At 47.3% G+C, this 15,703-nt stretch overlaps 1 protein-coding gene across 1 annotated transcript; it reads left to right on the top strand.

Annotated features, from left to right (window-relative positions):
* The first annotated feature begins 644 nt into the window (after positions 1–644).
* LOC117866535 (ATP-dependent DNA helicase Q-like 1) lies at positions 645–4,021 on the top strand. Its single transcript, XM_034750767.2, has 10 exons — positions 645–900; positions 1,147–1,535; positions 1,748–2,008; positions 2,101–2,264; positions 2,424–2,520; positions 2,622–2,665; positions 2,755–2,869; positions 2,948–3,301; positions 3,391–3,615; positions 3,702–4,021. Exons 1-10 carry the CDS (start codon positions 780–782, stop codon positions 3,804–3,806), a joined length of 1,875 nt encoding a protein of 624 aa, XP_034606658.1. The 5' UTR covers positions 645–779; the 3' UTR covers positions 3,807–4,021.
* The last annotated feature ends 11,682 nt before the right edge of the window (positions 4,022–15,703 follow it).

The raw sequence follows: 15,703 nt of genomic DNA, 5'->3' as shown, positions 1-15,703 counted from the left end.
TTATATTATTTCAACATTTTTCCTCAAAATATGAATTCATTTTGGTTTAGAAAAATGTTGAATATTATGTTACTTCAACATTTTTTAAAATATGTTGAATTGGTTATGTTAAAATGTTACACCGGATTAGAAGTAAGAAATTATAATATTTCAACATTTTTCAAAATATGTTGAAATGGTTTTGTTAAAATGTTGAATGTTATATTATTTCAACATTTTTTTAAATATATTGAATTGGTTCTATTAAAATGTTACACCAATTTAGAAAATTGTTGAATCTAAAACTTCAAATTGTTGAATATAATAGCTTGATGTTTACTCATGTTATTTTAGAAAAAGAAAAGTAAATATCACCGGCTTTAACTAGAGGGAGGAAATAATAAAGAAAAAGTTACATCCGTGCCACGTGATGATGGGCTTCTGACCATTTGCTGCTTGCCTGCCTGAAACCACTAACGGGCGCGGAGACCAAAAAGTAAAAGCTCCGAACTGCTTTTGTTCTTCATGGGCTGTTTTGGGCTATATTCGTTGGGCTGCTAGCGAATCAAAGATATATTAACTATCCATAGGCCCAGGCCCAGCACCCCCACCCCCACCCCCACCCAACCCGCTACGGAACGGAATTCACAGAGCGCGCCGCCGCACCCGTCCGTTCCCGCCACTTTCCCTTCCCCCCCTTCCCGACACCACACTCCGCTCCGGCGGCGGCGGCGGCGGCACTAGGATCCCGGGAGCGCGGCGGCGTGGGATCCCGGACCCTGGCCACTGACTCGCCGGCGATGGACCGCGCGCGGAGGGACCGGGAGCGGGAGGACCGCCGCCTGCTCGACCTCGCCGTCGACTGCGGCTTCGACCGCAACGTCGCCTCCAGCTGCCTCGCCCGCCTCCTCGACGTCTACGGTACGTGCCCCCCCCCCCCCACCCCGGCCGCCGCTTCCCCCCTCCTCAGGCCGCGGCTGCTCCCCTTCCGATCCGGGCTGCCTGTGCCTCTGCGGCCGGCCATCAATCACTTCTGGAGGGAAAAAATTCCGTGACCCTCCTGAGGAGGCTGAGATCCAGATGTTTCTCTGCCTCGTTTCCCCTTGTTTTTGTAATGTTTACTGGGATGGTCTGCTCACTGAGATATGGTTGCTTCTTCTGGTGCAGGGGAGGATGGCATGGGTTTGGTTACCGTCGAGAGCTGTGGCGATGATTTCCTTGCCTCATTGGCTGATGCTACGCAACCTACTGATGACTGGGATGACTTGAAAGGGATTGAGACAGAAGCATGTGGCAATTTGAATGATATGATGATGAAGAATGTACCTGACTGTAATGGAGGAGCTGCTATGGACAGTTGTCGTACCGTTAGAGAGGCAGATTCGTTTAGTCGCCATGCTCCTGATGATTTGGAGGCTTTCGATTCCCCCCCAGATGATTCAGATTTTGACATGGGGGATGGAATTGATAACTTTCGCAACAGTTCTTCCAGTACGCAAAGGCAGGCACAATCTCGAAACTCTGGAATGCAGAGCCGAAGCTCGGCAAAGTCTACTGTAAGCCACTTATCTTGATCTTCCTCTACTAGTCATTTCCATTCTCATTTTAGTTTTGCGTAAGGTGATACCATAACTTAAGACGATTGAGCCTTAAGTTCATACAAGATACCAAACATGCTATTATGGTGTTCTGTGCTTTCAAACAAGTTTATGTGGCCTTTTGCCTTTCTGCTGCTAATTTTTGCTCATATTTATCTTTCCTATTGAAGGTGACCAGGGGAACCAACAGATACAAGTCAACAACTCCCACTTCAAATAGAGAGAGGCACCCAGCTGCATTTCATCAAAAGAGAGAAACTCTGAATTATGAACAGCTTAGCTGTCTTGACGATGTCAACTTTGCTAATGTTGTCATCTTTGGCAACAAAAGCTTCAGACCTCTGCAGTATGAAGCTTGCAGGTCTGCAATGGATAATAAAGACTGTTTCATACTTATGCCAACTGGTGGTGGGAAGAGTCTTTGTTATCAGGTCAGCTAATTCAATGTTCTTGTTCAGCATTGTTCTTTCTATTGGTTGGTGTCAGGACCTGGAACACTTCATCAAAATTACTGTTCTTGCAGCTTCCAGCAACATTGCACCCAGGCGTCACTGTTGTTGTATGCCCTTTGCTGTCACTTATCCAGGATCAGATTGTGGCATTAACCTACAAGTTTGCGATACCGGCAGCATTCTTAAATTCTCAGCAAACTCTTGCTCAGGCATCTGCAGTAATCCAAGAGCTCAGGTAAACATTATGTGGTCTCTGTAACATTCGTGATTAGATCTATAATTTACCTTCCTTTGGAATTTCCTGTCGTCCTGCAGAGTACCTAATCACCAATGAAACAAATCACATATTGTTGTATGCATGACATACTGTCATGATCTGATTATCTCATTGCAGATCTGTCAAGCCATCCTTCAAACTTCTGTATATTACTCCAGAAAGAATTGCTGCGAACTACACATTTATGGAGATCCTGAGAGGCTTAGATCAGAGGGTACTAGTCTGAAACTTCGTCTTTTAAATTCTACTTCTGCAGATACACTTTTTTTATTTAAGTTTAGCTGACAAAAAGGTATTATAAATGTCTTTGAATAGGGACTGCTAGCAAGGTTTGTGGTCGATGAAGCACATTGTGTAAGGTAATACATCAATTCAGCATCCGTGATGACTGTTTTAGAAGGAAGCGGCTATATCCTGACAGTATTTCATATTTTTGTTTCTAAACCAGTCAATGGGGACATGACTTCCGTCCTGATTACCGTGGTCTAGGATGCCTCAAGCAGAACTTCCCTAGGGTCCCAATCATGGCTTTAACTGCAACAGCAACTGAATCTGTCCTTAAGGTAATAAAGCACTCTCTCACACTAGAGCTTGCATACGATTGCACAAATTGCTTACTGTTAAGTGGATGGAATCTGCAGGACGTACTTGGTGCTTTAAGGATACCAAATGCTGTAATTCTCAAGAGGAGCTTTGATAGACTAAATCTCAACTATGAGGTGATCGGCAAGACAAAAACTGCCCAGAAGCAGCTGGGTGATCTCCTGAAAGAGCGCTTCATGAACAAGTCTGGCATCGTGTACTGTCTCTCGAAGAATGAGTGTGCAGACACTGCCAAGTTCTTGAGGGAGAAATACAAGATCAAATGTGCACATTACCATGCTGGCTTAGCAGCTCGTCAGAGAACCAGTGTCCAAGAAAAATGGCACAGTGGGGAGGTTAAGGTCATCTGTGCTACCATAGCCTTTGGCATGGGGATCGACAAGCCTGACGTGGTACGTGTTTTCAGCCTTTGTTTGCGTATACCTGTCTGTGGTCTGTCGGTCTCTGCAAGTTTCGTCACGCTAATATCTTCACCATGCAGCGCTTTGTCATCCACAACACCATGTCGAAATCAATAGAAAGCTACTATCAGGAGTCCGGGAGGGCAGGAAGAGACGACCTTCCGGCACACTGTATTGTCTTATACCAGAAGAAAGACTTCAGCCGTATTGTGTGCATGTTGAGGAACGCAGACAATTTCAAAAGCGAGAGCTTCAAGGCAGCGATGGAGCAGGCTAAGAAGATGCAATCATATTGTGAGCTGAAGGTAAATCTACAGATCAGTACACTATGTTGCCAAAAGTTGCGCATAAAACTGAACAATATGGGTGATCATTTCCCTATTTCTTGCAGACTGAATGCCGGAGGCAGGCCCTGCTGGAGCACTTTGGTGAACACTACAACAGGCAAAGGTGCAGAGATGGTCCAAGCCCTTGTGACAACTGCCTGAAGACATAGTTTTGGGAAAATCAGGCTTGGCCATATCGTCAGTGATGCTTGGTGATGCTTTGAGCTTTTGAAGGGTGTCTCCCACAGGATCTAGAGTTGAACTTGTCACGTCAGGTTACACCTGTCTCGATCTGTATATATAGCATCCAGAGCCCAAACAAGTGCCACAACTTTATATGATTGTAATGCGTTCATTTCAATGGCCTCTTGAGGTGCATGCTTTACTCTGTTGACTTGCTAAGCACAGCAAGAAGTTATCAAGAGATCCTCGTTGCTGGAGACCGTGATGATTGCAAGGTCCTCGTTGCTGGGTCTTGTTCTTGGCGTAACCACTCGTGCGAACTGTTGCCTTCCCTGGAGCATCATCGGGGAAGGGTTGATGTTGAGGAAGGCCATCGCCGGAGAGTGGGTCGGGAGGAATGCTGTCAGTTGCAATCAGGGAAGGGACCTCACTAGGATTTTCTTGTGGAGACAGTGTAGGGGGACTCGAGGAAGACGAAGGGACGACGGTTCAATTGCCTGGAAAACATTGTTAGTGTCCCAGAAGAAAGGGGTGCGCTGCGGGCAGTTGTTGGGTTCAGAGGTCAGGGACGGAGTTTCTTTGAACCATGTATGTTTTACATGAGGTGACCAGCAAGTAGTTGGGATCATAGAGAAGTTACAGGTAAGTGATGATCCACATCGTTGGATGAAGCGTTGGAGACCGTAGAAAAGATCACAATCTCGCTGGATATGCCTCCATTATTTGTAGTGCCAACATTGGATGTTTTGGCGGCTGATTCTTGGGTAGTTGGGGATTAAGCCCCGGGAACAGTAACTGTCATCTGCTACAATGACAGGCCTCGAAAAGGTAGCAGGCCTAAAAAAGGTTGGGCCTTGAGATCCACTACCCAAAGCAGTCCGTTGACCAGACAAAGTTTGAAAATAATTTGAATTTCGGAAATGCAACCGCTCAAACACCGAGCGTCTAGGAAAAGATAATCTCTGGAAAATCGGGATTCTTGGCTGCTGAATAGATTTCTGGTTGTGGGGCATTGATCTTGAGCGGGCAAAGTAAAAACCAGAAGAAATCCGACCCAAGGGTATAGCACTAACCCTGAAAGGGGAGTTGATCTTGAACGGGCAGTAGGAAAACCAGGAGCATTCTGACCCAAGGGTGATGAAATCCGACCCAAGGGTATTGCATTAGCCCCAGATAGGGTAGTTGATCTTGAACAAGCAGAAAAAGAACCAGAAGATTTCCGACCCAAAGGTAGAGCCTTAGGGGGAGCTAAGTTTGATTTCACTGCTTCTGCATAGGACAACCTGTTCTTCTTAGGAGGAACTCTTTCCCAGCGAAAAGATGGACCAGAATCCAATTTGGAGAAAGAAACAGCTTTGGAAAAACCAGAATCATTGCAGAGCAACCTGTGAGGTTTATTCCTATCCTGCTGCTTGGATAGCTGGATTTTGATGTGGGTCGACGGCGGCGGATACATCATTTTGATCGAGGTTGGATGCTTGATTTAACTGTCATTTGGTGGAAATGATAGTGTCATCTGTCATGCTCCTGTGTGGGCTGCTGGTTAATTTACGATAATTTTGCTGTTGTTGGTTTTTTTCTTTTTTTTAAACTTAGGACCCGGCTGAGATTGCCGGGCTTGTATTATTTAAAAGAGGAGATAGTGACAAGGCCAAGGTCCAAAAAAGGAAGAAAATGTGGCAGAACAACCCAAATTAACCTGGCTAAAGTGTGCTCAACTTCGCCTCACATGCGAACACTTTAATCAGGTTAACCTGATAGTCTGTCGGGTTTCACCTGATAACCACTTGTCTCGGATCAAAACAAAGCATACTCACACGAAGGTGAGTCCAGAGATTACAACAATCCAAGTAGATTAATACAGGTCCCAACTTCACTTATTACACCACATGAGTTCGAAATTGCATAAAGTAAAGTGTTCAAAGTTTAAGTAGCGGAGAATAATGATAGACTAGACATCGATGCAGAGATGCCATGGTGAAGTCTGCCATGTCACTAGTTACTGCGATCCTCGCTGACCGAGGATGGGTCCCATTCGACCGTCCAACCCGGAGGGAGCTGGATCGGCCAAGTCAAGCTAGCAGCACAGTCATCGACATCTACCATATCACTTGAAAAACAAGCCAGCAAGACTTAGGCGGTAACTACTCCACCGACTCCTAGACATGCAAAGCTTTTTGGCTGAGGATTTGTTTTTGCCAAAAGCATCTATAGTAGGTCCTTACTTTCAAGTTTTAGCATCAGGTTCTAGTTGCTTAACCATTCTAAGTAAGCACTTATTCTAAGCAAGCATGGTGATCAAGCAATTAATTTCAAGCATCAGTATTTCATGATCATCCTTTGTTCTACTTCTTACTCAGTGCAGAAATGCAATCAAGCAGTCTCAAACTGTGAGAGGCAGCTTGCAAGTTGAACCTAACCCCATGACATATGCGTACCATGCCGGGTCCACACATGCCAGCCGTCCCTGTCAATCCCCACGCACGTGTCAGGGCCACTTCCCTTGGATACAATGCCCCACAGTCCCGGACGACGCCATACCATGACTGCACTTGTACCCACATGATGCACTAGGGGAACTGAGTTCCAGAGAGAGTGGGGCGGGCTGCTCACGTCCCGGTTCAATCAGCTTCTAGGCTTTCCCATCCCATACTAGGTATGAGATTAGTACTTTTAAACACTTGACCACAACTCTAAACACATTTCGACCTTAGCAGCTTTCTTCTAGATAGATGGGGCAATCCACCAATTTAGACCAATGCCCGACCCCACCCGTCATCCTTATGGTTCCAGTAGAAGTAAGCAAGTAACTCCTATAACTCGCGAATGACAGGAAATCACTCGACTTTTATCGAGTCCCTTTTTAGCATTGCAGCTACTCGACCTATCATACTATTGTTCAAACATAGGTACTTATGATCATGCAGCTATAGTTTTAAACAACTCCTGTGAACTTAAATGCGCAAACATTAGTATAGATATTGCATGAACTTTAAATTTAGGATTATGCTCTAGGGCTTGCCTTCCTAAACTAAGTTAGTACGCGGGTCGTTGGAAGCTTGGCTGGGGTCCTGCTCGGCCTCGATCTGGTGCAGCTCTGCAGAAGGTTCCTCCTCGGCTGTCGGAAGCAGCTCGTACATCCCGTCAGCAAGATTTGCTTCTACACGAGATGCATATGCAATAATTCAAGATTTCATGACTTCATATGCAAAATGCATTTCAGATGTTATTGCAGAAGTACAAAGTTCACAATGACCACATTCACCTAGATAAGAATTTAAGTTTGTTTTCTTCGTGAAGTAAGGTTGTTTTGCGATTTAAACCTTGGGTTTGATTTGATGGTGATTGTGTACATATATATTGTTTCGAACACTTGACTTCATAAAGAAAGGTGGGTTCATCTAGGGTTGCTCAACTTTCATTTGGAAAGTTATCCTATTTCTGAATTTTTAAACAACTCCATTTAACATTTACTATTTCACTCTTCTTATTCAATATTTGTTATTATTCCATTTAACTAGTTATGAGGGGCAGGCGGTGGCGCGGGATCCGCCGCGCGGCAGGACGTGCGACGCAGCGGCGCGGGCCAGCGCCGGATCTGCTCGCCAGGTATACATCTTTGGCAAATTTGGGCCAAGGTTTAGTAATACATTAAGTTTCTGAAAAGATCTGTTCAATCTCAGTTGTGGAGATGGTGTGTGTTGTTTCCTTGTAGACGGAGCCTCACAAGGAAGGGGGCGTCATGGGCAAGCGAGTGAAGTCAACTCACAAGGAAGGGGGCGTCAGGGGCAACAGAGGGACGTCGCTGACGGACCTCGAGTCCTACTCCACGAGCGCGAGGTAAGCCTGTCGGAGATTGAATTCTTGATTTCACTGCTTGCTTGAAATCTCGCCTGACTTTCTGGGGACCAAACAGCTCAACTGATGACACATCTCCAGAAAGAACTAAACGTAGAAGACGACGGACTCCGTCTTCAAGAAATGCTAGGAAAAATGAGGTACTTTCAGCCTGCCTGTTGGGCTTATAATATGCTTCAGAAACTGCATGATTTTGCAGCAGTGTTCTTCAAATGAATTGAAGCAGTGTTCTTTTTTGATTCGGAAAACGCGACCCGGTCGTCGTCCCTCCAAATGAATTGCACTAAAAATTCGAACTCCAAAGTCAAATGTGAAATTTTAAAAGAAAAACCAGCATCATGTTTGGATTCCTTTTGATCTTGTCACAATAAAGCATCGAATTTTAGATACCCTGTTAGCCCAAACTGGATCTCTTTCTCATTCCACACCAAAGGGCAATTCCCAGTTTAGTACATATATAGTCTAGGTAACTTGGTAGCTAAGGAAAGGGGCAAAATAGGAATAAAAACTAATAGAGCTACTAGACTTAACTAACAATCTCCCCTTAAGTCTAGCAGCTGTTACATAGAAAGAAAAGCATAATTGGTGATAAGGTGCACGTAGGCACGAACCACCCACGGATACTAGTGCTCATAGGCACTAAGTGCACACAGACGCTACTAATATATTATTCTGAGTGTTGATGTGGTTGCCTTGACTCTCCCATCCTCAACGAACTTGAGCGGATTTGCTATCCGGCATCCATCTGCATATGCCAGACCGCGTGTCCCTCAACCTCAGCGAAGGAGTGAGACTCACCGTTGTTGCGCGTCAGGTGAAGCACGACACCGGTCCCATCCCATCCCAGCACCTCCGTCCCATCCCAGCACCTGTCCCGGCACCGGCTGGTCGCCAAGAATGTTCGGTGGAAACCCGGGGACCGGGGTAGGCATGCTCGGCGAAGAAGAGCTGCCTACTCCCCCAACTCCCTTGAAGTGAACGTACTAGTAATATGTCGAAGCCGAGCCACCATCCACCATCTTACCCTGCACCATCTCCTTGGTGCCGAGCAGTGCCACCTCCGCGTAGAGGTCATAGAGGTTGTCCTCCCCCCTATCCATCTTGGCAAGGAGGTGGCGGCGTCGATCCCAGATACGAAGCACTCCGCTGTCGATCTCCTCGTGCGACCCATTCTCATCCAGCTGCTTGAGGCTGATGATCGAGTTCCTCAGCGCGGGAATGTAGTACACACCGGTGAGGAGCCGGTGCTCGCCAGTCTTGGTGACAAGGACAACGAAGCCAATGGCCTTGATCTCCATGGCCGAAGAGTCGTCGAACTTGATGAAGCCGCGCACATTGACATCCAAGTCAGAGAAGAACTCCCAACGCCACCACTGTCGAGGAACCAACTGTCGATCTTGTCATTGCTGGTACCGTTGTCAAGGGAGACGTGTGCACGCGGCTCGTCGAGGTGGAGGAGAGCTGTCACGGCTGGTGCCGTGGGAAGAAGCTCAATCGTCTCGTGGGCTAGGAATAAAGCCGGCTCCTCCTTCTCCACAGCCTGCACAACGTGGGCCTGGCCACACCTCAGTTGGCGGCACTCCTTGGCCTAGTGGCCAGTCCTGCCATAGCTGTAGTAGGTGTCATCTCAAGCAGCCTCATGCTCACTGGCGGCACTGCCCTAGGCGCCTCCTCGTGCCTTGGGAACCTTGCACTGCTTGCTGCGCTTATGGCCGCCTATCGAGGAAGAAGACTCCCCCTCCTTCCGCTCCTTCTAGCGGGCGACCCACCTCTTCTTGGTGAGGTCGAGTTAACCACCGAAGATGATCTCCTCGCCAGAAGAAGGCTCATCGCGGTCGTCAAACGCCTTGAGTTGCCCTGTCAGCTCCCTGATCGACAACGTCGAGAGGTCGAGTAGTGCCTCGATGGAGATAGCAAGCTGCGAGTACTTCTTCGGGATGACATGTAGGAACTTCACCACATCTTTCTCCTCATTGATCTCATCGTCGCGGTTCTACTCCAGTCACTGCATTAGGCTCGAGAGGCGGAGGGCGAAGTTATCGACGTCCTCGCCCAGCTTGAAAGCCAGACCATCCCACTCCTGCTGAAGCTTCTGTAGAGTGGACTTGTAGGTGCGGTCGCTGCCAACTCAGGCCACAGCGATAGCGTCCCAATAAGCCTTGGCAGTCCTCTTCCCTAAGAGGTTCGCCGCCAGCTCCATCGGGACCGCAGCAAGCAACGCCTCAAGCGCTCGCCAGTCCTCGTGGCTGTCGACATCGCCGTACCGGACCGCATGCCACATGTTCCGCACTTGGAGCTTCACCTTCATCACCAGAGACCACTCCATGTAGTTGGTCTTCGTCAAAATCAGCCACTACATGCTGCCGAAGGACTCCCGGACGATGGTCTTCACAACCCTCAGGGGTTGGTGCCTGGAGTCGAGGTCGGAGTTGGAGGCGGAGTCGAGGCTGGAGTCATGGACGGAGCTCCTCCGGCTCTAAGGACGTCTGCCGTCCGTGCCTCAACGCAGGTCCTGGACCCACCGATGCACCCCTGCGTGCCGCTATCGGTCCTCATCCTCCGACTCGGGATGATCGCAGTGCACCTCAGCACCAGCACCCTGCACCGCGTGCCTCAGCTGCATCTCATCATGACGCTCCATCTCGCGTGTCGCCTCTACCTCCTCACGTAGCCGGTCCACCTCCAGATGTCGCCGCTGCCTGTGCCTCCACCATGGCTAGGCGGGCTGCCTCGGCTGCACACGCGGCCGCAACCTTCACAGCCGTTGCACATGCTGCCTGAGCTGCAGCTGCCTCTCGCGCCTCGGTGTCGCGCAACGCCGATCCTCCTCCTTGCGTGCTGCAGCCGCACGCTGTGCCTGGTGCCGCTTTGCTACAGCCTCCTCATTGGTAGCAATGCACTGCTCCTGCTCCCGGTGCACAACGCACCGCTTCGCTGCGGCCTCCTCCTCACGCCGCTCTTCTTCCTCGGTCGCCACCCTGCGGCGCAGCACCTTGCTCGTGGACAAGCGGTGGGAGGAGGTATGGGAGGAGCCCTTGGAGCTCGCCGGGAGTACCAGCACCGTGCTGGCCACCAAAGCCGCGACGTCCATGGGGCCTGCGTCGCCCGCGCCACCCGCGGCCGGTGCTCTCCCGGAGCCAGCCATGGGGAAGGTGGCAGAGAGCCAGTCGGGGAAGATGTCAAGGGAGAAGTCGCCGCTGCTCCTGGCCACCACGCAACGCTACTCCTGCTGCCGCTACACCGCCCTTGGAGCCGCGTGAGCCTGAGCAGCTGCCATTGCTTTGTGCCTGCGCCCGAGCCACCACATGCGCTGCCCGCCCTAGTCACCCGCACGCGTCTCCACTCCTGGCCGCTGCGTCCAAGTCTACCGCTGGCGCACCACTGTCGCTCACTGCCTGCTGGCCGCCCTGCATGCGCCTGCTGCTCGCGTCCGCCGCATGCGCCGCCCTGGCCTGCTGTCCACGTGCCGTCCGAACCACCGCACATTGCTCCTCGCACGTGTCCGCCACCCTCACCTCCGAATTGAGCTGCTTCGGCCCCGCTGAATCAACCCATGCCCCTACTCGATCAGCGCGCATTGCCGCTCGATCCTCACGGGAGAGGGGCCACACCGCCGGATCCAGACGTGGGGAGGGTAGGGGAGGGTGTCCGCTAGCCAGATCTGTCCGGGGAGGGTGCGCCGGTGGGGTGGGCCTGCACCGCCAGGTGGGGTTTCAGGAGAGAGGTGGGAGCCCGAGAGAGACAGGAGGAGCACGGATGGGAGAGAAAGAAGGCTCTAGATACCAACTGTTAGCCCAAACTGGATATCTTTCTCATTCCACACCAAAGGGCAATGCCCAGTTTAGTACATATATAGGCTAGGTAACTTGGTGCCTAAGGAAAGGGGTAAAATAGGAATAAAAACTAATAGACATACTAGATTTAACTAACATATCCAGTATACTGCAATGATCGTAATAATAGTTACCATTCTTTTTTTTTGAAGGAGCTGTTAACGTGCTCTCAGGATAATGAGATCCTACTGATTGTAAAATTACTCAATGTGAAGTTTGACAAACAATCGAAGCAGAATAAGGATGACATTAGTGAAATACGCAAAGAGTTGCAGGAGCTTATTGAAAATAAGGATGACACTGTTGAAATGCGCAAACAGTTGGAGAAGGTTCTTGAAAATCAAAATGTTCAGAGCAAAGAATTGGAGAAGCTCCGCAAACAATTAGAGCTTCATACTAACGGCACAAGTCATGCTTCTGATGCTCCAAGGTATTGTCTGCTACATACCATCATATCATTTGTTTTCCGGGCACTACCAACTGTGAATAGTGAAGTTATCACAATAATTTCATATATACTAGGAATAGATTCAGCAGTTTATTAGCTTCACTCTGTTTTTTCACTTCATAAGTTAGTTTTTCCTTCTTTCACAGATCACAATCAAATCAACTGCAGCCACCTCGATACCGACTGGTATTCACATCTGGGAATATTGACACAATTGAAAAAGGGCAAACCATAGATATAAGTGTAGCTCTAGTTGAGGGTAATAATGATCAAACTGTAGAAAATGGACCCCTTGCTTCTGCTACAGTTGAGTTGGTTGTCGTTAACGCAGAGTTCAATGAACATGATAATCAACACAATTGGTCCAGAGAGGATTTTGAGTCCTACGTGAAAAAACCACGTCGTGGGAATGTGGATCAGTCAGCAAGATCAATAGTTAGTAATGGCCGATTTAACCTTGTTGACGGGGCTAAATGTCACCGTGGTTCTACAATATTCGAAAACTCCAGTAACAAGAAGGTTAGGCTTGGGGTGATCGTAGTGTCGCCAACTGAAGAACGAGTTCTAGAAGGACTATCAAATTCTTTCTTTGTGCGGGGCCATGACCGGCCTGGAAGACAAAATAACTTGTGCCATAACAGCTCAAACAGACAAAGTAAGTCTATTCTTCCTCAGATTCTATGATATAAGTTGTTTTGTGTTTGAAACTTTTTTATGTTGGTAGTATTTCATTAATTGGAACCTTTTCTACTTCACATTGTTAAGAGTTTACAATCTCTACACAGCTAGTGCACGTGTAATTTTTAGAAATCTAGTCTTTTAATAGGAATATTAATTAGAATGTAATTTTGTGAAGCTGCTACCTAAAAAATATTTTTTTATTTTCCACCAGAAATGTAGGAAACCAACTCTAAATAAAATAAACTAAAGTTATATAGTTTAAAAAATTATATGCACATATATATAGCTAAAACTTGGGGAGTATATAATGAGACATATTCTTTAGCATAACATAAAATAGAAAAGAACTTTCTTAATTTCTTTAAATTAATATTATTGAGAAAGAATCTCGCTCCAACTTGATTAGGCACATTATCGGGCAGTTTGACTATATTAATACTACTGTTTTAGTTTGATGCTCTTAGTTTTGGTTTCTTTGGATGAAAGTTTAACACTTTTGTAGGGCAACCTCTTGTTGACAATGATCGTCAAGAACAAAATAGCCCAATGCCTAACCTGCCACAGCCGTCACGGATAAATTCAACTCAAACTACGGGAAACAGTAAGGCTTGAAGTTCTTTTCATTTTGTTCTTTTTTTTAGAGAATGCAAGGAGATGCATATTCTACCTGCATATTTATACATCAAAATCAGTGAACATTAACAATTAGTATATTGCTAGAGCCCTAGTAAGAAAGGTGCATGCCCGTACTCTTAGGCCTTAGCAGTCTGGCTGTAAACTAGCCTCCTCCTTTTGTGCTTGTATTGTGAATGATTCAAATCATTATGTTTCCTTCTCATTTTCAGGATTGGATATAATTGGGGGACAATCACAGCCTCCATTTTCAGGACCTATTATGCTTTCTACAGAACCATCTACCAGTGTAAGTACCTGAAAAACTAGGCCACAATTTATATGTAGGGGACACAACCCTGACTATATCATGACACTAGATTTTGATACACATAGTTAATCATAATAATCGTAAAGGAGCATGCTTAAGGTGGGTCCAGGACTTTATTTTACTTCCACTCCATAATGCGGCACACTAATTTTATTTGTCACCTGTTTGTTATTTTGTCCAACTACAGGCTCTAATACCGCCATACCTCAATCCTGATTTGCCGACGGTGGACCAAGCTATTAGCAGACAAAACGGTATGATACTTCTGTTCACTGGATGGTGATCCTGTTTTGATTGCTACAAGTGATGGGTTAAGTGGGTAACTTGTTCTGTGTTTGAAACTTTTTTTAAGTTGGTGATATTTCACTAATTGGAACCTTTTCTACTTCACATTGTTAAGAGTTTACAATCTCTACACAACTACTTCACGTGTAATTTTTAGAAATCTAGACTTTTATTTGGAATATAAATTAGAATGTAATTTTCTGAAGTCGCTACCTAAAAAATATTTAGGTAGCAACTTCAAATAGGAGAGTGCCATGTCCTACAACAGGAAGAGAAGAACCATTGGCTGTATGAACATTGGGAGAACCTGGTGGAGAACATACGGAAGAAAGACAGGTGCAATCAGGAGTCATATGAAAGGAAGCACCAGAATCAAGAATCCATGGACAAATACCTAGAGTAGACGTGGAAGGTGATCCCAAAGTGGAAGACTGAGAAGCAGTAGCAGAACCTGTAGGTGCAGAAGGCTGAGTCATAGAACCCGCAGCTCCCGGTGGCGTAGAGGAAACAAGGCGACCGAGCAACCTGATGATCTCATGTGTCTCAGAACCAGCAGAACTCCTCTGAGGACCTCCAAAACTAGAACCACCAATACCACTAGTACCCAGCGAAGAACGAGCAGAACCATTGGGAGCACTAAGACCCTGCGAAGAACGTCCACAGTGGCGAGACTGACCCTCACGAGACTGAGCCTTCTTCTTCCTGTAACAAAAAGCCTCCACATGGTTATCCTTGCCACATGAGTCACATTTAAGACCACCCCCTTGACTCTCAAAAGAAGGCACCACAGGAGGAGGAACAGCAGGACGAGTGGAGGAGCTGGCGGTCAAAACTGAAGAATACCGCATCAATCCAGCAGCAAGAAGGCGAGTCTCCTCATTACAAACAACAGCAAGAACCTCCATTAGGGAGACATAAGGATGGCGAGCAAGCAGCTGTGCACGAAGTGGCTCAAACTCATCCTGAAGACGAGTCAAGAAGTCATAGGTGTGACGAAGCTCAAGGGCCTGCTGCTGACCCAGGCAGGACTGACAAGTGCTAGGTGACAACTAAGGACCAAGAGTGTCAAGCTGGCGCCAAATAGCAAAAATCTGACCATAGATATCATCTACTGACAACTGTACCATCACCCTGTCGAACAAGCTGCTCCTGACGAATGGCTGAAAGAAAAGTAGACTGACCAGTGGGCTCATATCACGTATGAAGAAAAGCCCACATCTGATGTGCGAAATCCAGCTCAACAATATCAGCCGGACCCTGTCCTCCATGCTAGCAACAAGAATAGAAGTAGCTCGAGCATCCTCATCAACCCATGTCCGGTATGCAGTAAACTGAGACTCATACGATGCAAGACCATCATCATAATCAGCAAGCAGCTTCGCCACATCTGCATCATGAGTAGCGAGTAACCGATCCATCTCTTCAATCGTAGCCTTCTCTGGAATCACAGGCTTCGTAGGAAGCACCAGGTACGTATGAGAAGTAGAACGAGGTGGGCAACGCAACTCGCCAGTTAGAAACTCTCAAAGACGAAGACCACGCATATGAATCCGTAGACGAGGAACCCAATCTCGATAGTTGGTGCCATTGAACAGCACAGGACAACGTAACACTGGGACACCACCAGATGAAGGAGCCGAAGGAGCCATGGCGACGGCGAGAGCGCAAAAGAAAAGCGGCAAGTGACAGCGAGAGCGCAGAGGAATAGCGGTGCAAGCGGGTTTTTTTTTCCTTCCGCACTACTGAAACTCAAGCGCTGCAGAAACAAAGCAGCACACAACATAGAGTAGAGAGCAGCGGATTTGTTTTTACAGATCCCTTATCAACACGAGCCCA

Source organism: Setaria viridis, chromosome 8, assembly GCF_005286985.2.
Source record: "Setaria viridis chromosome 8, Setaria_viridis_v4.0, whole genome shotgun sequence".
NCBI classification, from domain to species: Eukaryota; Viridiplantae; Streptophyta; class Magnoliopsida; order Poales; family Poaceae; genus Setaria; species Setaria viridis.
Note: the sequence above shows the minus strand (reverse complement) of the source record. Positions and strands in the feature narration are given on the sequence as shown.